At 36.1% G+C, this 21,576-nt stretch overlaps 1 protein-coding gene across 1 annotated transcript; it reads right to left on the reverse strand.

The window, feature by feature from the left end:
- Positions 1-1,453: 1,453 nt before the first annotated feature.
- LOC134384128 (selection and upkeep of intraepithelial T-cells protein 8-like) lies at positions 1,454-18,864 on the reverse strand. Its single transcript, XM_063105747.1, has 7 exons — positions 18,850-18,864; positions 17,904-18,300; positions 16,376-16,657; positions 14,656-14,766; positions 12,588-12,695; positions 2,901-3,023; positions 1,454-1,653 (listed from the first exon to the last, which is right to left on the reverse strand). Exons 1-7 carry the CDS (start codon positions 18,862-18,864, stop codon positions 1,625-1,627), a joined length of 1,065 nt encoding a protein of 354 aa, XP_062961817.1. The 3' UTR covers positions 1,454-1,624.
- Between the last annotated feature and the right edge of the window lie 2,712 nt (positions 18,865-21,576).

Here is a 21,576-nt window from a genome sequence, read left to right on the forward strand (position 1 = left end):
TTGGACAGGATGCAAGTCAGTTTAATGTGTCACCTGCCAACTTCACAGAAGAACTACCAGGATAACCTGTTCATCAGATAAAGTTACATTTATCAAACCTATGGATGTAGGAAAAGAACACCATTTTGGCAGAGTCTCAGCTGGGTGTCAGAAGGGAGAGATGAGATGATGTTTGTAGGGTAGGAGGGGCCTAGTGCTAAGTTGATTAAAGCGTTTAATTTTTTAGTCGGGACACTAGTATTGGGCAGAGTTCATGATGTAATAACTTAAGATTGGTGAGGTTCTGTTAAAGAATCTTGATGAATAAACTATTTTTTGTAAGCAAACTTTCTGTTCTTGTGAAAATCTATGATCTTGAGAGGTAAGCTGTTTGCTCAAATAACCAACGATTTGCTTAGACAAATTAGTATTGAGGAATTTCTTCAATTTAGCAATGCTGATACTGGTAGTTTCAGTTCTTTGTTACATACTTCTAGATTCATGATAATTTCTCTCTAAGCAGTATAAAGTTATTCTTCTTTGTGTTTTGGCCTCCATTGTTTCTGTTTTTTTCTTTTATTTAATAAGGCATTATGTTCTGGTTGTGTATTACATTGCCTTTGTATATGGAGTCCTGCAGTTTCCCTGAAGAATGCCTAATGCGGCTATATACTATTTCCTCATCAGTATATAGTTGATGGAGTTTTTTGTTTGCTTCCTTCTTTAAAAAAAAAAAAATCTCTAAGATTTCATCTCTTTCATCAATTCTGGAAAAAATTGCCATTATCTCTTAAATATTGGTTCCTCAGCTTTCGTAATTACTTATTTTTTGTAAATACAATCAGGTGTGTGTTGGATTTCTCAGCCTGTAATTCATGTTTCTTAGCCCTTGTTGAATGTTTTACTGCCTTATTCATTTTTACTCTTTCACTTTTCCATATGCTCTCACAATTTAGTATTTCTTTCTTCAGCTCCACCTGTCATGATGTTTATCAACTGATTTTCTATTTAATTTATGTGACTATATCATTCTTCTAGACACCCTCTTAGGTCTTCAATCTTTCCCTCTGTTGCATCTTCCAAGAATTATCATTGTGGTACTTTCTATTTTAAATTTATTACCCCCAAATTTTAAAAACATATACAAAATGTAGAATTATTAATATAATTCATGTTCCCATCACCCAGCTTTAAAGAAATATCAACTTATTGCCAGTTTTATTTAACTACACCCTCATTCACTTTGAATCATTTCCATAGTATGTTGAAGCAAATCACAGATATTATTTCACTTATAAATATTTCAAACCATGTCAATAAAAGATACTTCTTTTCAAAGTAGCTACCATATCACTATTACACCTAAAATTAAGAATTTATTAATACCAGTAGAGGTACAGACAATACTTTTATACCTGATTGTCTAAAAATGTCCAAAGTACGTAATAGTTTACTGGTTTAAATAGACATTCAAACATACAAACAGATCGCGATTGGTTGATATGTTTTACACCTTTCTGAAGCTATAGGCTTTTCTTCCATCTTATGTTATTTTCTTGCAACACATTTACTGAAGAACTTGGATCATTTGTACTGTAGCATTTTCTGTGTACATATTTTGCTGATTGCAACTCTGTCATTTTGTTTAGTATGGTCTTCTTTTTTTCATATATCCTGTAAATTGGAGGTTGGAAGAAGTTTAATCAGATTTGGGTTGAGTTTTTATTTTTATTTTTGGCAAGAAGATACGATAGTTGGAGTGTTGTTCTAACATCCAGAGTAATAAAATCTCTGCTCATCTCTCTTTCTGTCATATGAGCAGCCATTGATATTCAGTGACTAGGTTATAAATGTAGAGTATTTTCAAATTTCTTTCTTTAAATAGTCATTACATTTGCAAACGTAAGATAGCTACTTATTTAAAAATTAATATTTAATTGAATTGTTTTCTGATATATTAGTTATTCATATAATTTTTATATATTCTTACTTTTACTTGAGGAAATTTTTTCTTAAATAAATTTCATAGATTCAACAGTAATAGTGCATTTTGAACTTTTTAGCTCTTACTCATGAGCAATTACTTGGAATGGGTAAAATTGTAACAGAGTTCCATATACATTGTTATTTTTCTTCTAATCTCTACTGCTATATATAAGATCTCCAATGTCCATTTAAGGAAATTATATCAAGAAAGGAGTGAGAATTACTCATGGCCTTACGATTTGCAGTCTGATTACAGGAAGTTCTGGGGAGAATATATCTGAAGACATGTTGGCGCTCATTTATATCATCAACAAAAGTTTGGGAAAAAAATCAGATGCATCTCAAGCTTAATACCTTTTACCTGGAATTCTCTGGCTGAATGAAAGTAGAGAAATGGTAGAATTCCTTCAAGGAGACAGGGTGAACATAGTTAAAGAATGTCCAAGTGGATTAAGTCAGTAGTTTTTAGTGGATGGAATGCATAGAGCAGCATACATTGATCTGCAAGGAAAACAATGTCCGAAAATGTACCTGGAGAGACCTGCACTGCATTCTTTTTTGGAGGGTGCTAGGAAATAGATTGTCAACAGAAAAAAAGACCCACGTGTTGCAGGAGGAGAGTGATAAATCTGAGAGGCACAGCTGTGATTCTGTGTGTGGTTAGATGAGGAAAAGGGAAGAAGACGGAGTCACTCTTTGATTGCACACCAGAGAAAGAAATAAGCTTACCAAGAGAAGTACACTACACCTTAATTTTAGGATAATAATCTATAACTTGAGGAAACATAGTTTGGGACTTACCTTGTTTTCTCTCTGGCAACAGAGTGAACCTTGTGCTAATAACTAGCCAGATATAGGGCACTATAAAGTAATGGAAACAAGTCTGTACTGGAAGAAAGATAGCCTCCGAGTCATAACTCTTTCTGACCACTTACCTCTTACTGACCAGTATAGAACAGTGATTAGTGTAGTGAAAAAACCCATCATAATTGCCAACACGATTGTGATCTCCTTCATCCAGACATTGTACAAGAGAAACAAAGGATCTGAAATAGAGACTGAGGAAGGCACAAAAATTAGGAAATTCGTGAGACTGAACTTGGGAGAGAGAATGTTCAGGAATAACATTTAACATTACTTTACATGTACTGAGAATTAGCCCTTTAGAGTCATTGTTTTGCCACTTAAAATGGACTAACTCAATTAACTTATAAAACAACTATATAAAATATATTCTTTAATATCTTTTGTTGTTGTTGTTATGCTCTTTATTATCAACTTGATACTGTAGTGGAACAAAACCTTTGGGGACCTTGGAATGAGTAGAATGGATTTCTTTCAGGAGAGATGTGAATCTTTGGTCTATAGTGGGCAGTATAGACCCCTAAAGATGTCTTTACCCTAACCCCTGGGACCTGAGAACAGTTTCCCTTACATGGAAAAATAGACTTTGCAGATGTAATTAAACCGTGGACCTTAGAATAGGAAAATTATCCAAGATTATTTGGGTGGGCCTAATATAGCCAATTAAACTATCAAAAACTAAGACTTTCACTGGCTTGGGTCAGAGTGATATAACAGAAGCTATAAAAGGCAGATAAATAGATTTTTCTAGACTCTCTTGAGGTAGTGCAGTACTTTTGATACCCTGGATCAGCCCAATGAAATCCTTTCCAGACTCCAGAACTGTAACAAAAAATGTGTATTGCTTTAAGCCACTAAATTTATGGTAATTTGTTACAATGGTCATGGAAAACAAATACAAAGTGTTTGGAGCTTAGTAGTTTTATCATCCTGTTTCTTGCCATAGAATTTCGGCAGCCAACAACCTTCTTTCATTTTATCCTCTCTCTGTTCCTCTTAGTCCAGTTTGGCGATATTTCTCCTGGTATAACATTCTCAAGAGCTTTGAAGGTCTCCTATTATGTCATGGAGACAAACTCCAATGGACACCCACACAGGTATTTCCTGGATAATCCAATCTCTATTCCTAGCATGCTGCTGAGGGGATTTATAAGTCACATATTTAATCTATTCAAAGAGCCCTGTGCATAATTGAATACTTCGAATTGTTGATACTTCTGAGACTTCAGCAACAGATTTTCCTCTTGGTTTTTTCTTCTAAACACAGTTAAGTAACAGCGAATCTCCTCATTCTAGTATCTTGTATAATGTGGATGCTGAAAATTTCTCACACCATCAAGTTCTAGTTCCTTTTACTTTATAGTTGCTCTAGTAATCCTTTTCTCCTCTCATTTTATTGTAACCAGCAAAAAGAAAACAAGTCACATCTTCAACCCTTTGCTTGAAAATATCCTCTGATAAATATCCAACTTACTACAAGTCCTGCTTTTCACATAACTGCATGACACAATTCAGCTTAGTGTTCTTCCATCATATAAGAATGTTATTTCCTCTAGTTTTCAATACCATGTTCCATGTCTTCTTCTGAGACCTAACCTCATCTCCATTGACATCCATATTTATGCCAATAGTCTGTTTATATTGATTTAAATATTCTCTAAAGTAATATAGATTTTCTCTACAATGCTCCACACTTCCCTGTGAGTCCTCATCTGCTCTGCCTTTAATGTTCATACTTTTACTAACAGTCTGTTTAAGCAATCTAGAATTTTTCTGTCATGTTTCTGAAAAATTTTCCAGACTCTGACATTACCCAACTCCAAATCCACTTCCACATTTAAAAATATTTGTTATAATAGCACTCCGATTTCAGGTATAAAAATCTTCATTAGTTATCTTCTGTTACTTTAATAATTTACCTCAAATTTAGTGGCTTAAAACAACATAAATTTATTTTCTTATGGTTCTGAAGATCAAAAGTTCAAAACCATTTTCACTAGGCTAAAATCGAGATGTTGGCAGTCGTGAAATTTTTCTGAAGGCTTTAAAAAAGAACGTGTTTCCTTGCTTTTTTCCATCTTTAAACCACACCGCTCCTACCTTAACTTGTGTCCTTACATCTTTGCTCTCTTACTCTGATTTTCTTCCCTCCTCTTAGAAGGACTGTGATTACATTGACCCACTCACACAACCCAGTATAATCTCCCATCTCAATATTCTAAACTACATCACAACAATGAATTCCATTTTACTATTTGAGGTAATATAGTCAACGTCCTTGGGAGGCTGGCCAGTTTGCTCAGCTGATTAGAGCATGGTGTTAGTAACACCAAGGTCCAGGGTTCAATCCAAAATTATTAAGTTCTGCAAAATTGTTTTTAAAAAGATGGAAAGAGAAGATCTTTTCCAGACTAACAAAAATTGAGCACGTTTGTCACCACTGGGCTTGCTATACAAGAAGTGCTAAAGGGAGTTTCAAGTTGAAACTGAAGGATGCTAAACAGCACCATGAAAGTATAGATTTCACTGGTAAAGTAAATAGACCAACACATAATAATGTAATACTGTAATGGTGATGTACAAATCACCTTTAACCATCATATAAAAGTTGAAAGACAAAATTATTAAAAATAACCATGACAGCAAAAAGTGGTCCACGGATACACAATATAAAATTAAGTATATCCTGACATCAATAACACAGAATGTGTGTGGGGGGACGGGGGAGGGAATAAAATTGTAGGATTTTTGTATGTGATTGAAGTTAAGGTTTTATCAGCTCAATAACGTGTTTTATTTAAGCTCTAGGATAAACTCAAATAAAAAGCCTAGAGCATATAAAAAGAGATAAAGAGAAAATAATCAAGTACATCACCACAAAAATGATCAAAACACAAAAGAAGATAGCAAGAGAGAAAGAGATGAACAAACTTGAAAACAATCAGAAAACAATGACCAAATTGCAATAGTAACTTCTCACCTGTCAATAATTATTTAAATGTAAAAGGACTAAATAAAAAATTTGGAGTGAATAAATAGTCAAAAAAAAAAAAACCCATAAGATACAACCATATGCTGTCTACAAGAGACCTATTTTACATTTAAGGAGACACACAGGCAGAAAGTGAAGGGATGGAAAAGTATATCCCATCCAAATGGTAACCAAAACAGAGAAGGGGTGGCTATACTTATATCAGAGAATATAGACTTTGAGCCACAAACAGCCAAAGACACAAAAAAGGTCATGATATAAAGATAAAAGGGTCAATTCAACTAGAAGATATAACTACAAATACAAATATACCTGAAATCAGAGCATCTAAATACATACAGCAAACTTCAACATATCTGGAAATAATAGACCAGCAGTACAACAGTAGGAAAGTTCAATACCCCACTTACAATAATGAAATGATCTAAACAGAAAATCAATAAGGAAACAGCAGATTTGAACAACATTACCAGCCGTATGGACCTAAAAGACATATACAGAACATTCTATCCAACAGCAACAGAATACATATTTTTCTCAAGTGCACATGGAACAGACTCCAAATGATAGATCACAAAAAAAGTCTTAACAAATTTAAGAAGACTGAAATCATTCCATGTACGTTATCCAAAAACAATGTAATGAAACTAGAAATCAATAATAAAAGGAAAAAGGAAAAGATCACAAATACAAAAAAATCAAACAACACACTCTTGAACAACCATTGGATCAAAAAGAAATCAAAGTCAAAATTAGGATTAGCAACATAGCAAAGTACGTAATAACAGGCTTCATCCTCTCACAAAAAAGTGATTGACAATTATACACAAATAAAAATAGCATTAGCAGGGCAAGTGGTAAAGTATAAACTTGCAGCTGCACAGTAAAGCAAAATGAGAATAAAAGCACAGAAAGATTTGGGGAGTTTGGCATGTCTGAGCCATCTGGAGATGGCTGGAAACAAAAAGAAGGGGAAAAGCTATTAGTATCAGCCACAATGGTGGGTGCCACCATGGTTTCAGTGAATTGATGTACAGAGGACTCTTGCAGCTTTTGTCACTGAGGTAACCAAAAGCTATCAAGGCAATGGACCTCTGGGACACAATGATGCTACTGTACTCTCTCATCCAAGAAGGAGTCATTGTGGTTGTGCCACCATAGTACTGGGCTATCATCCTTCCCAGTCCTGCAGGAACCTCAAACCTGGAGCCATGGCTACTGTGTGCATGCACAGGCTTCAGATTCTGCCTCCATAGCTGCACCATGGGCACCTGCACCACACACACCATAGTCACCACTGCTGCAGACTAGCCCCACCTGATCCCTCAAAAACTACTAGAACTAAAAGTGAAATTCAGTAAAGTTGCAGCATCAAACTCAACAAAAATTAGTTGTGTTTCTATGCACAAATAACTTGAAACTATAAAACTACTAAAGGAGAACATAGGGGAAACACTTCAGGTAGTAGGACTCGGCAAAGACTACGAATGAGAGCCCCAAAGCACAAGCAACAAAAGAAAAAATAAATAAATGGGATTGTATCAAACTAAAAAGCTTCTGAACAGCAAAGGAAACAATCCACAGAGTGAAGGGAGAATCTAAGAATGGGAGAGAATATTTGCAAACTGTACATTTGACATGGGATTAATATTCAGAATATACAAGGAACTCAAACAACTACACAGTAAAAAAATAAACCCAAATAATCCAATTAAAAAATGAGCAAAGGAGCTGAACAGACATTTTTCAAAGGAAGACATACAAATGGCTAACAGGTACTTGAAAAAAAATTCTCAACATCACTGATCATAAGGGAGATGCAAATCAAAACTACATTGAGATATCATCTCACTCCAGTAAGACTGGCTATAATCAAAAAGGCTGAGAATAACATATGCTGATGAGGTTGAGGAGAAAGGGAATTTCTTCTGCACTGTTGGTGGGACTGTAAATTAGTACAGCCACTCTGGAAAACAGTATGGAGGTTTCTCAAACAACTACAGATAGAACTACCATATGATCCAGCAATCCCGCTTCTGGGCATATACCCAAAGGAATGGAAATCATCATGTCAAAGGGATATGTGCACTCTCATGTTCATTGCAGCTTTATTTACAAAAGCCAAGATATAGAACCAGCCTAAATGTCCATTGACAGATGACTAGATAAGGAAAAGATGGTATATATACACAATGGAATACTAGTCAGCCATAAAAAAAGAATGAAATCCTGTCATTTGCAGTAACATGGATGAGTTTGGGGAAAATTATGTTAGGTGAAATAAGCCAGGCACAGAAGGAAAAATACCACATGTCCTCATTCATAATTGGGGGCTAAGAGAGAAAGAAGGAGGGAAACAAAGAACACAGTGGTGCATTGTACTTGCAGAGAGAGAGAACAAACCTAGTGTTGCTGGGGGTGAGGGGGGAGGAGGAAGAGGCGAATTGGGGAGAGGGTGGGAGGAGACACATGGAATAAAAGCAATTCGAGGTAGTGGGCATGCTGATAGTATTGATCTGATCACCACATCTTGGGCACAGGTGCTGACAGTAAGCTCTCTGCCCCATGAATATCAATTAAAAAAAAGAAATTAAGAAAACTATTCCATTTACAATAAAAATATTTAGAAATAAACCAAGGAGATGAAAGATCTGTACACTGAAAACTATAAAAGACTGATGAAAGAAATTAAAGAATATGTAAGTAAATGAAAAAGTAATTCATGTTCCTCAATTGGAAGAATTAATATTGTCAAAATGTCCATACTACCTGAAGAGATCTAACAGAAGTGATTCAACATAATCTTTATTAAAAACCCCAATGGCATTCTTTACAGAAATAGATAAAGCAATACTAAAATGTATATAGAATCACAAAAGGCTCTAAATAGCTAAAGCAATCTTCAGCAAAAAGAGAGAAGCTGAAGAAATCATTCTTCCTGATTCCAAATTGTATTACAAAGCTATAGCAAGCCAAACAGTTTGCTACTGACACATAGACCAATGGAACAGAATGGAAATCCCAGAAATAATACCATGCATATACGGTGAAATAATTTTTGACAAAAGTGCCAGAATACACATTGGGAAAATGATAGTTTAGTTAATAAATGATGTTGGGAAAATTGGATATACACCTGCAAAAAACTGAAATTAGATTCTATTTTACACCGTACAATAAAAGTGAACTCCAAATAGATAAAAATCCTAAAAAAAATCGTAGGGGAATAGCTCCATGACATTGGTTTTGGCAATAATTTTTGGGGATGACACCAAAAGCACAGGCAATAAAAGCTAAAATAAGCAAAGATGGCTACATTCAACTAAAATTTTTCTGCACATCAAAGGAAACAATCAACAAAATTAAAAGGCAAGCCACATCATGGACGAAAATATTTGCAAACCATATATCCAATATGGGGCCTATATCCAAAATGTGTGAGGAACTCATACAACTCAATAGCAAAACAATACACACATACACACTCACGCTCACACACACACACACACACACACACTACCAGATTAAAAATGGGCAAAGGACCCAAATAGATATTTTTCCAAGGAAGACATATAAATGACCATAAAGTGTATTAAAAAATGCTCAACATCACTAATCATTGGGGTAATGCAAATCAAAACCACAATAAGATATCACCTCATACCTGTTAGAATAGCTATTATCAATTACTCGAAAGATAAGTGTTGACAAGGATGTGGAGAAAAGGAAAACTTTATACACTCTTGGTGGAAATGTGAATTGATACAGCGATTATGAAAAACAGTATAGAGATTCCTCTAGAACTTCAAAATAGACCTACGATATGATCCAGAAGAAAAGAAAGCAACCTTCAATGGATGAAAGGATAAAGAAAATGTGTTATATGCATACAATGGGATATTATTCATCTTTAAAAATAAGGAAATCCTGTCATTTGTGACAACATGGATAAACTTGGAGGACATTATACTAAGTGAAAAACCAGACAGAAGGGTACATAATACCACTTATATGAGGATTCTAAAAGTGTCAGGCTCATAGAAGCAGAAAGTAGATGGTGATTTCCAAGGGCTTAAAGAAGGGTGAATTGAGAAAGTATTAGTCAAACTATAAATATTAGTTATATAAGAATAATAATTCCTATAGATCTACTTTACAGTATAGTGCCTATAGTTAATATTGTATTGTATACTTGAATATATCTAAGAGGATAGGTAAATGTTATTATCACAAAAAAGTAATAATAATAAATAGGAAAGGAGGAGGAATCTTTTGGAGGTTTACGGCATAGATTTTGGTGACAGTTTCATAGGTATATATTTATCTCCAAACTCACCAAATTATATACGTTAAACATAAACAGCTTTTGTATGTCAATCATACCTTAATAAAGCATTTTTAAAAAATCCAGATTGAAAAGAAATAAATCTATCTCAATTTTCAGATAATATGATTATGTATATACTCATAGAATCCTAAGGAATCCTTAAAAAAACTATTAGGACAATATCTCATCAATTAATTCAGCAAGATTTCAGGATACAAGATCAATACGAGTATACAAAGATTAGATATACTTCTATACTTCAGCAATGATCAATCGGAATGTAAAATTAAGAAAACAATTCCACTTATTATAGCATAAAAAAGAATGAATTCCAAGGAATTAAATAATAAAAGTCTCAGACTTGTATGCTGTAAACTATAAAACACTGTTGAAAATAATTAGTAAGATCTAAATATATGGAAAGTCACTTTTGTTCATTGATTCAAAGACTTAATATTGATTAATATGGCAATACTCCCCATACTGATCTATAGATTCAATGTGGTCCCTATAAAATTAACAACTAGTTTTGCAGCAATTGACAGTCTTATCCTAAAATTCATATGGACACAGAGTATACAAAAATAAAAAAATAAGAAGAAATTGGGATGACTACTGTCTTAGTTTGTTTTGTGTTGCTGTAACAGAATACACAAGACTGGATAATTTATAAATTAAAGAGGTTTATTTAGCTCATGGTTTTGCAGGCTGGGAAGTTCAAGATAGATATGAAAATATATATCCACACCAAAGCTTGCACACAAACGGTTACAGTAGAATTATTAATAATAGCCAAAGTTGGAAACAACCCAATGTACACTAACTAAAGAATAAATGAAAAAAAAATACTATATTTATAAGTTGGAATATTATTAATTAATAAAAAGTAATGAAGAACTATTACATACTTACAACATGGATGGACATATACAACATTATGCTAAAGAAAGAAGCCAGTCAAAAAAGAGCAAATATTGTATGACTCCATTTAAATAAAATGCTCAGGAAAATTAAATTAAAACCAAGATGGGATACAACTGCATATATTAGAATGGCTAGAATTAGAAGAACTAACAGAACCAAATATTGGAAAGCACGAGGCAGAAGTGCTCTCTTATCTGTTACTGGTGATATGTAAAGTGGTACAGCCACTGTAGCACTTACCTATAAAGGTAAACATATACCTAACATATAATCAGCTCAACTCCTATGTATTCATTTGAAAGAAATTGCTGACCACAAATAGGAAGTCATCAAACTTGAAAATCCTTGACAATCGGGAGTAATTTGTATTGGCCTCAGACAGCTCTTGCAATGGCTGAGTTGGTCTGTATCGTGGTCTCTTCACATTTGCTCCTCCAGAATCCTCAGGAATGAGTACTAACATCTTGAAATGAAGATGACAGGGGGAGTTGTGGCTTAGGTGCCCTATTCTTCCACCACATTGTATCCAGGGGCTTGCCCTGTTAATATGAGGGTACTTCAAAAAATTCATGGAAAGATCTATGTTACCTTTTAATTCTATTTTTCCATGAACTTTTTGAATTACCTCATACAAACATATTTGTTTTCTTTAGCTGGCAGTAAAGAATATGGCTTTTTAATTCATTGATTTGATCAATTCTGAGGTAAGACTTTGCAATTTTCAGTGGAAATGGTTGAAATATAGGCCTATGCCTGCTGTGGCTCAAGACCTATCCAGCAAGAGGATGAGAAGTGAGGGAACAGAGAGAGCCCTCTTGGTGACCACTCCAATTCTCTAAAGATCTCCTTTGTGGTTTGGGAGCAAACCCTCAAGTAAAATAAAGTATATCTTTGCCTTGATTAGTGATACTGTCCTGTATATACATTTCCCTTTTAAACCTTTAAATAATGAAGAATTGTCAAATGCCAAAACCATATTTTTGAATATTATTATATTTATTCATCAATGTCACCTCTAAATAGCAGCCACATGTCATAGATAATAGAACCAAAGAACGATTTCAATGTTTCATAAACCTCCTGAAATTGCAGGTAAATTTTGGAGGTATATGTTAGTTTGGAATTAGGTGGAAAACATTTATATGTGGATTCTAAGCCCCAAGTAGACAAGAAACATTGACCTAGAGTCATGAATGTACAACAAAAAATTAAGAGGACCTAGTAAATCTTTCAAGACTCAATTATATTTTCTAGAGCCAGTGTGCTCCTTTCTTCTTGTAGCAGGAGCAATGTCCCTCAGTACAGCTGAAAACACTAGCAGCAGTCAGAGCAGCTTCAGCCTTTGACACCCACAATCTTAGTGTTAGAATCGATCCTCTGAGATACCACCCAAACCACTGATCCTCCTGGTGATAATGATAGTCACATAGCTTGCGTTAACCAACCCTCTGGAAACAGAATTCTAGAAAAATGTAAGCTGCCAAGAGAATGTCCACCACTACTAATTCCATTTACCTCTGCTCCGGAATGGCACATATACAGCAAGGACTACTCCACAACAGAACACGTAACACAGGAGCTGAGCAACACTTGACTTCAACACACGACATCGAGATGTATGCTCTAGAACAGAGACAGTTAGAATTGACCAAGCAGAACTCAGGAGTGTAGGGCATCATGAGCCTAAAGATAACTACCTGAAAAGGCAGGAATATCCATTCATCCTAGGCCCATATCCATTCAACCTAGATAAGGCTCAGATTTTGAGTGTGGTTTGTGAGTGGTGGCAGGTCCTAATGAGATTGGATTTGCAGATCCAGCAGGGCTAAGGAGATTTTCCTTTCCTAACTCTAACCACTTAATCTAGCACAAGACTCATCTGGCTGAGGAGACTGGAAAGAGGCTGAGAATCCCTCTTGTATTGCTGGGGATTCTGAGGATTTGGGGCTTGGACAGAAGTGGCTGTGGAAACACTGATTTGGCTGAAAGAAAAGTATTGCCTTGGATCCACAGACTGTGAGAACTGAAAGAGCCTGACTTCTAAAGTACTGCAGAAAACCCACTTTACAGTGCTCAGGTTGAATTCCTTGTCCAGAGGCTCATTTCCACAAGCAAGCTAAATAGAGCCCATCATTAAAATGTTTTCTCATCTATTACAGAAGTATGTATCCACAAAATAGTTAATCTTTGTTTTCTATCACCTTCTATAGGAGAAAAACCAGAAAACTTGTGAGTTGAAGTAACTGGAGATATATTTCAGAGAAGCATGTGGAGTGGAGTTATAATCTCAAGCCTCTGAAAGACTTTCATGCGGGAAAACAGAGAAGAGCTACTCTTTGTGGCTCCAGAATTATAATTGTAGATATTATCTACAAATGATTTGATCTCCAGAGGGAAGAAATTTCCCACAATCACTATGGAATGGGCTATCTCATGACTAAATGACTTCCTCAGACATGAAGGTGTACAAGCACAAACTTGAAACCAAATACCAGAAATAACAGTATAGTGATTAATGCATGAGATTTGGAGCCCAACATATCTGTAGCACGATCTTGGCTCTGCCACTTCTGAGCTATGTGATCCATGACATTCTCATCTATAAATGACGACAATAATAGAACTTCCTTTTAGGATTAATTTAGATAAATTCTGTGAGATGATAATCACAATGCCTAGTTTAAGGTATGCACTCAAAAAATGTGGTACAGGGGATTATGGATTAAGTAGGAAAATGGGCACAGTGGATGAAATTTCTCTGACTCACAAAATATTTGAATCAACAGTAAATTTTATTCTTCCTTAATCACTTTGAATTTACATTGGTTAGTGAACTATATCATTGCTACTGTCTGTTAAATTGTCTGCTCAATCTCCGAGTTTGCAACCTTCCCATCTAGCAGTTATACTTGACTATAGATGATACATTTTGCTCACCTGTAGGTTCAGAAAAGGGAAGTTCTTATGAATATCTGATGTTCCTGTACTTGATGAATCATCACTGTATCATTTCAAAGGGTTAATGTACGAGTATTCATATACTTTAGCCATAAAATCAGAAGGAAGAGTATGGTTGTAAAGGACCTGGTGTTAGTTTATATACCTATATCTTTTTCATGTTAATTTTATTCAAGACCCTGAATAGAAGAAGTTGTAATTTTGAAAACTAGTGGTAATCTGTGTAGGCAAGAAGACTGTGATCAAATTAAGTACATCCCAGAGCAAGACCCGCAGGTTTCATCCTTCACTAAATGGTTTTGATGAAGCACGGGTTGGATCTACTTCACTTTGACCAAATGAACCGTTTCTTGAGAGACAAAAACTCTCCTTTGGGAGTGTAAAGTAACTGTGGACCTAAAAAGCTCAGGAGACATCTATACAGACCTCATCCCTAAAAACATCATCTTAGGAAGCTCATAATTGAGAGGTGTGAAGTTCAACACCTCCAAAGTGAGAAACGTCACAGATCTTCCGTGGTGTTGGGAGACAAATGTCATTCAACTTTGCCTAAACACCCCATGTGACCTAGGCATCAAGTTGGGAGAGATGCCATTAATGATTCCACCCTTGTTGCACCATTTACCTTTATTTGTGAAATGCAGAAACCAAGTGTACCCACCAGCCAACGGAAGCATTATACACAGAATTGAAATCAAAGATGTCATCCAAATGTGGTGTGAAGTAAACAGGGGATCTGAAAGAATGGACAGAGTAACTTAGATATCAATAAATCCACCACGTGGAGCAGGACTTGATTAGGAATTTCCTGCTAACACAGAAAAATTCTCCATCAGGCTCTTCAATTCTTTATTTTTTGTATTTGGATCATGGCTAGACATCGGTCAAACTGGTTTAGTGGCAAGTACAGAGCAAGTACAAGCCTTAAGCATGTCTTGGGGATAGAATTTACTCTGAGGTTGTAATGCATTGAAAAGAAGCCTCTCTCTTGTCTCACACTAATGGTTTCAGTAAAATACTTCCTGATTATAGAAGGAACCGGATCTATTCTTGCTCATTTTGTGATGTTGTCCAGTTTCATTTTAAAAATATTCTCTTTAGTTTGAAGACACTCATATTATGTCTCAAGCCTGGTCTCCTCCACAGAACTTCAAATTTGGTATATCTAACTCCCAGTCAACATTTTCACTTGCAAGTCTTACAGGCATGGTTTTATTTCCAAGATGTGCCCATTAAAATTCCCCATGTTGGTAGATGAATCATTTACAACTCAGGATCATAACCTTGGAATCATTCTTTATTCCTCTATTCCTCTTTCACAATCTATCAGTAAATCCCATTGGCACTGCATTTAAAATATTTATAGACTCATACCAACTCTTACCACCTTTTCTGTTGCACCTATTTTCCCAGATTATTGTTCTAGACTCAGGGCAATATTTATTTCTTTTCAGGCTGTTTTCTAATCCACCATGAATATTAGAGAAAAACTTTAAGAGAAAAAGCCATGACTTTGACAAGGCTAGAAAGAGACTCTGAAAGGGACATCTGAAAGCACATTCTCTGACCCCCCCTTACCTTGTTCCTGTAATCAACCTTGATTACTATACAGCAGTGTTAGCTACAGGTACCTTTGTTGACAAAAGACACAGTCTTTTCCCGAATGGCCTTTGACATCCACTTATCATGCCTCAAGGGAACTAGCAATGAACCAATTAATAATCGGGAAACCTGTGTGTTAGTTCCACGTTATTCTTACTGCTGTTTATTTCTCCAGTTCTGGAGGCTGGAAAGTCCAAGGTTGACTGGCTTCTCTCAACATCTGTCTACTTATAAATATTCATAAAAATCCATTTTTACTGAATTTTCAAGAAGTTTTAAATAATAATATTAGTACTGAATATTCCATGACAAGAAGCAGAGCTTTTTGCTTTTACTGATCCATTGAAGATTCACAAAAACCCATGAAGTGGGATTATACTCATTTCTAGGATGAGAAAACTATACTTCAGGAAGATCAGTAACATTTTTTAAGTTACTAAGCTAGAATCTTGTTAAGCTTACACACAAATATTGTGAGGCTCTAATAAGATAGTAAACTTTAAATACCTTTAAATTTGTTATGTGTGTTTTAATTATGAGTTGACATATGAAATCTTGTTAATTTTTTCTTCTAAAATCTTCTCAGCATCTGACAACATCTGTAGTACCCAAATCCATAACAAATACAAAGTCACATTCAAAGGGCGCTGGCAATGTGCTAAGCTCTTTAACCTTAATTATTTACTTACTTTTCTCTTTATGTTTCCATGTTGACAACAAAACCCTGACAACTTAACACTCACCTGCTAGGGTGATACTTATTTGTTTTCCTTCACCTGTGAGAGGGTTGCAAATGTAGCAAGTGATATTGCTCTGTGAATTTTTTCTGAGGAGAAGAGTCATCTCCACGTGGAATAATCTGGCTCCATCCTGTGTGGACAATTTTGATGAATATGGAACTACCTCTCCCCTGTTGTCTCTCCACTCCATTTGGGGCTGTGGAAACCACCCTTGTGAGTTACACCCCACTGTGAGCCCATCAGTGCTAGGGGCCTGAACATGAATCTGGGTCTCCAAGCCGAGTGCTGGTGGAAAAAAGAAAGAAAAATCAAGATAGTTATTGTTGAGGTTGAGCTGGAAAGCTATAAGAGTCAAACTAAATTATGAACTAGAGTAATTGTCCCCTCTACACTGCCTACTTACAGCATAGTGGGTTTTTTTTCAGTAAATATATGAATTTTTCTCACTATTTGTAATATTTAAAATCTTTTTTAAAATATGAAAAAGAAACTCAGTAACATACTTGGTCTCAAAATCACACCCCTCTGCTTTGGGCTTTATCTTACACAGTTTTTGGATGAAAGCAATCATATTTGATCTAGAACAGAATTTAGAAAGTTTTCTAATGAAAAAGTGAGGAGAACAAAAAACCTAACTGACTTTTTGATGTATGTTTTATCTGATGATTTTTAAATGCTTGGAAAAAACTAGGATGTATCGACCTTAAGTGATCAGATAGAAAAAAACAGATCCTTCTCCAGGAAGGAGAGGTCATGGGAGAATGCCAGCAGTTCAGACTCACTTGGAGACAAGAAAGGAGGAGAAACTCAGTGCTCCAAATTAGAAGAAGGCTGGCCAAGGCAGGAGAGAAGCAAATGTGTGGGGACATTTGATGTTCATAGCTCATAGCGAGGTATGGCAACTAAGTGCAAAACATGATCCTGGATTGAATCCTGGATAGAAGAAAGAGAGACAGACAGAAAGACAGGAGAAAGGTGGAAAGGAAGAAAGAAGTTAATGAGGGAGGAAGAGAGAGAGAGAGAGAGGAAAGATAGAGAAAGACGATAGCTATAAAGGATATTTGGGAAAATTGGTGAAATGTGAATGTGGACTATGTATTAGATCACAGCACTGTCAATGTCAAATTCCTTGAATTTGATAGTTATATAGTGGAAAATAATGTCTTTATTCTTAAGAAATACACATTGATGTATTCAAGAATGAAGAGTCATGATGTCTATAACTTACTCTCAAATAGTAAGAAAATAATAATAGTAATTATAATAATGATGTAGATGTAAATAAAAGCAACAAAGCAAATATGTAAACAACTGATGATTCTTGATGGAAAGTGTCCAGAGAGTCATTGTATTATTCTAGTAACTATTCTGTAAATTTGAATTTGCTCAAAATAAAAAGTTCATTGAAAAAAAATAATAAAGTAAAATGTGAGAAGGAGAAGTGAAAAAGAAACATTGAGATAATATCTACATGTTTCAACTTACGGGGTCACAAGGATATTGGTATTCAGTGTTCCACAATCACATTTACCTGCCACACTGAGATTCATGCTGGCCACATCACTGAAGCCATTATCTTTAAATGAACAGTGGTATGATCCTTCATCAGAAATGCTGATATTGTAGATTCTGAGGGTCACTTTGCCCTCTCGAATGACCTCTTTTACAAACTCTGTGCGATCTGCATATTCTGGGGCAGTTTCTTCATTTGCTTCATGGACACCTCTATATAGATGAATAGGTTTGGAATGGTCCGCTTTGAACCAGCGCACCTCCATATGCTCTGCACTCTGTTGTGGGAACAACTGGCAGATAAGCTCAGCTTGTCCTCCTACTATAGCCACCAAATGTCCCTTGGGAATGGTCACCTTCAATTTTTCTGTGGAGAAAGGTAGAAAATCAGGATAAACCCAAGGCCAATAACATGCCTGTTGATGGACATTGCTTGGAAGAACATAACAAATTGTGGCCCATCTGATCTGGCTGTTCTAAATTTCTGCTTTGTTTATACCCTCTTCTGATTAAAATATTTTATTTTTTAAAATTCTTCTCTTCAAAATATATTCACTTGGAGAATTACGAGAAGATGGTAGAGTAGAAATCACCAGCAATGTTTCTACCCACCTAGGCAACAATTTCACAAGCAGAATCTGAGCGATGTTAACCATTTTGGAACTCAAGTCTATTGAAGACTTGCAACTTGCAGGAATAGGCTTAGATGGTAAATTGTGGTTAATTACAGTCAATGTCAGCATTTTTTTTGGTTTCTATTTATTTATTATTATTAAAAATCTAAAACACACAAAAGTAGAGACAATACTATAACAAACACCCATATATTCACCACTTTAGATTTTATTTATTTACTTATTTATTTATTTTTGCATAGTACATTTCCTTTATTGGTTATGAATATTCGTGAGATACAAAGCTGATTGTCAACACTCCTGCCCAAGATGTGATGTCCAGATCCATACTGGCAGCATGCCCATTACTACAAGTTGCCATTATACCCCATGACCCCCACCCAATTTTCTCCGACCTCCTTCCCCATTTGCCTTTCCCCCTCTCCACTTTGTATCCCTAGGTATGCTTTCTCCCTCTGCAAGTCCAACACACCACTATGGTCTTTCTTTCCTTCCTTCTTTCTCTCTTAGTTCCCACTTATAAGCGAGTACATGTGGTATTTATTCCTCTGTGCTTTGCTTATTTCATTCAATGTAAGTCTCGCCAGCCTCATCCATGTTGTTGCAAATAGGAGAATTTCATTCTTTTTTATGGCAGAGTAGTATTCCATGGTGTATATATACTACAGTTTCCTTAACCAATCATCCATCGATGGACATTTAAGTTGGTTCCATATCTTGGCTCTTGTAAACAGAGCTGTAATGAACATGAGAGTGCAGGTATCCCTTCAACATGATTGGGTATATACCTAGAAGTAGGGTCGCTGGGTAGTATGGAAGATCAATCTGTAGTTGTTTGAGAAACTTTCATAGTGGTTGTACTAATTTACAGTCCCATCAACAGTGGAGGAATGTTCTCTTCTCTCCACACCCTCGCCAGCATTTGTTATTCTCCATCTTTTTGATTATAGCCAGTCTAACTAGGGTGAGGTGATATCTCAATGTGGTTTTAATTTGCATTTCTTTCCCTGATGACTAGCAATGTGGAGCATTTTTCATGTACCTGTTGGCCATTTGTATGTCTTCCTTTGAAAAATGTCTATTCACCTCCTTTCCCCATTTTTAAATTGGGTTATTTGTTTTTTTACTGTGTAATTGCTTGAGCTCCTTATATATTATAGATATTAATCCCTGTTAGATGCATATTTAGCAAAAATTTTCTCACACTATGTCAGTTGTCATTTCACTCTGTTGATCATTTCCTTTGTGCAGAAGCTTTTTAGTTTGATATAATCCCATTTGTTTATTTTTTCTTTTATTGCCTGTGCTTTTGGGTTCATGTTCATAAAGTCTGTGCCCAGACCTAGCTCCAGAAGTGTTTCACCTATATTTTACCTCAGTGATTTTACAGTTTCAAGTCTTATACTTAAGTCTTTAATTCATTTTGAGTTGATTTTAGTATATGGTGACAGGTGCATGTCTAGTTTCATTCTTCTGCATACGGATATGCAATTTTCCCAGCACCACTCACTGAAGAGGCAGTCTTTCCCCAATGCATGTTTTATGTTGCTTTGTCAAATATCAGATAACTCTAAGCCTGAGAGGTGATTTCTGGGTTCTCTGTTCTGTTCCCCTGGTCCAAGTGTCTATATCTATGCCGCACCATGCTGTTTGGTTACTATAGCTTTGTAGTATAATTTGAAGTCAGGTAGTGTTATACCTCTGACTTTATTTATTTTTTTTGTTCAGGATTGCTTTGGCTATTTGGGGTCTTTTGTTGTTCCATATGAATGTTAAGATTATTTTTTCCATTTCTGGAAAGAATTTCACTGATATTTTGATAAGGATTGCCTTGAATCTGTAGATCACTTTGGGTAGTATAGCAACACTTTCATGATGTTAATTCTTCCAATCCAAGAGCATGGAATGCCTTTCCATCGTTGGGGGCTGAGTGTTTCAACCACACCCCCCTGAAATCTTCTTTCAGCCCAGCAATGACCAAGCCAACACTGGAAGGCCCCTGGTCTCCCCTGCAGGAAAGAGGGGAGTGTCATGGGCCTCAACCATGCCCTCCTCCTTCCTCCTTCTCTCACCAATTTTCCTTCCCCCTTCCCCTCTCCCCCTCCCACTGAAGTTCCCTACAACAACTTAGAATGTAAAAGCAGATGGAGTTGGGGTCTGACCCCTCCTCCCACAACCAAGCATGCTGCCACTGTCACGGGCTCACCCGGCGGTCCTGAGTCCTGGAGCTAGAGACTGGCCCCTCCTCCTGCAACCAGTCATGCCACTGCTGCCATGGGGATAGCCCAGGGTCCTGAGGTACGGATCTGGAGGACAGGCCCCTCCTCCTACAACCAGGCAAGGAGCACACCATAAACACCACTTCCATGTGAGTGGCCCATCACAGCCAACACAATAGCCACAGCTGCCACAAAAATGGCTAGGTGCCACAAGCACCATGCCGATGGCCCACAAGGAGAGTCACCAGCAGAGACCAAAGAAAAGAAGAGGATAGCTCTCTCCACAAAGCCCATTCCAGAGTGATAGAAGAAGCATCTGTTCTATGTCACTAGTGGGAGACCTAAACACACCTCTCTTAGCACTGGAAAAATCATTTGGGCAACAAATCAACAGAGCAGCTGTTACTCTTTCAGAAGGAGAGAAGAAATTTAAGGTTATTCAGAGGGGGGAGAGGGAAGAGGGGGATTCGCAGAGATTGGATAAGGGGCATAAAGAACAAGCACAATTTATAATAACATATATATTAATAATGTTGATTTGATCAATATACATCAAGGTTGAACCCCCAAAATATGTACAATCAATTATGATTCAATAAAAAAGAAAAGAAAAGAAGGAAGCCAAAACATTTCTGGACATGAATGGAGACAGAAAGATACTAAACATCTAAACAATGTACTAAAACCAATTGAATACAGCCAAAGCAGTATAAACAGGAAAGATTGTAGCAATAAATGACTATATCAAAAAAAATTTTTAAATAAAAATATTTCAACCACCCTCAAAATGCATCTCAAGAAACTAGAAATGCAAGAACAAAGCAAATCCACAGTAAGT

Source organism: Cynocephalus volans, chromosome 8 (assembly GCF_027409185.1).
Source record: "Cynocephalus volans isolate mCynVol1 chromosome 8, mCynVol1.pri, whole genome shotgun sequence".
NCBI lineage: Eukaryota > Metazoa > Chordata > Mammalia > Dermoptera > Cynocephalidae > Cynocephalus > Cynocephalus volans.

Excerpts from the sequence above, each read along its gene's own strand:
- LOC134384128 (XM_063105747.1), bottom strand. Across the intron at positions 14,767-16,375 it reads AATAAGTATCACCCTAGCAG|ATCCCCTGTTTACTTCACAC; the intron begins GTGAGTGTTAAG and ends CCATTCTTTCAG. Across the intron at positions 1,654-2,900 it reads TCTATACTGGTCAGTAAGAG|GATATATGAAAAAAAGAAGA; the intron begins GTAAGTGGTCAG and ends TCCAATTTACAG.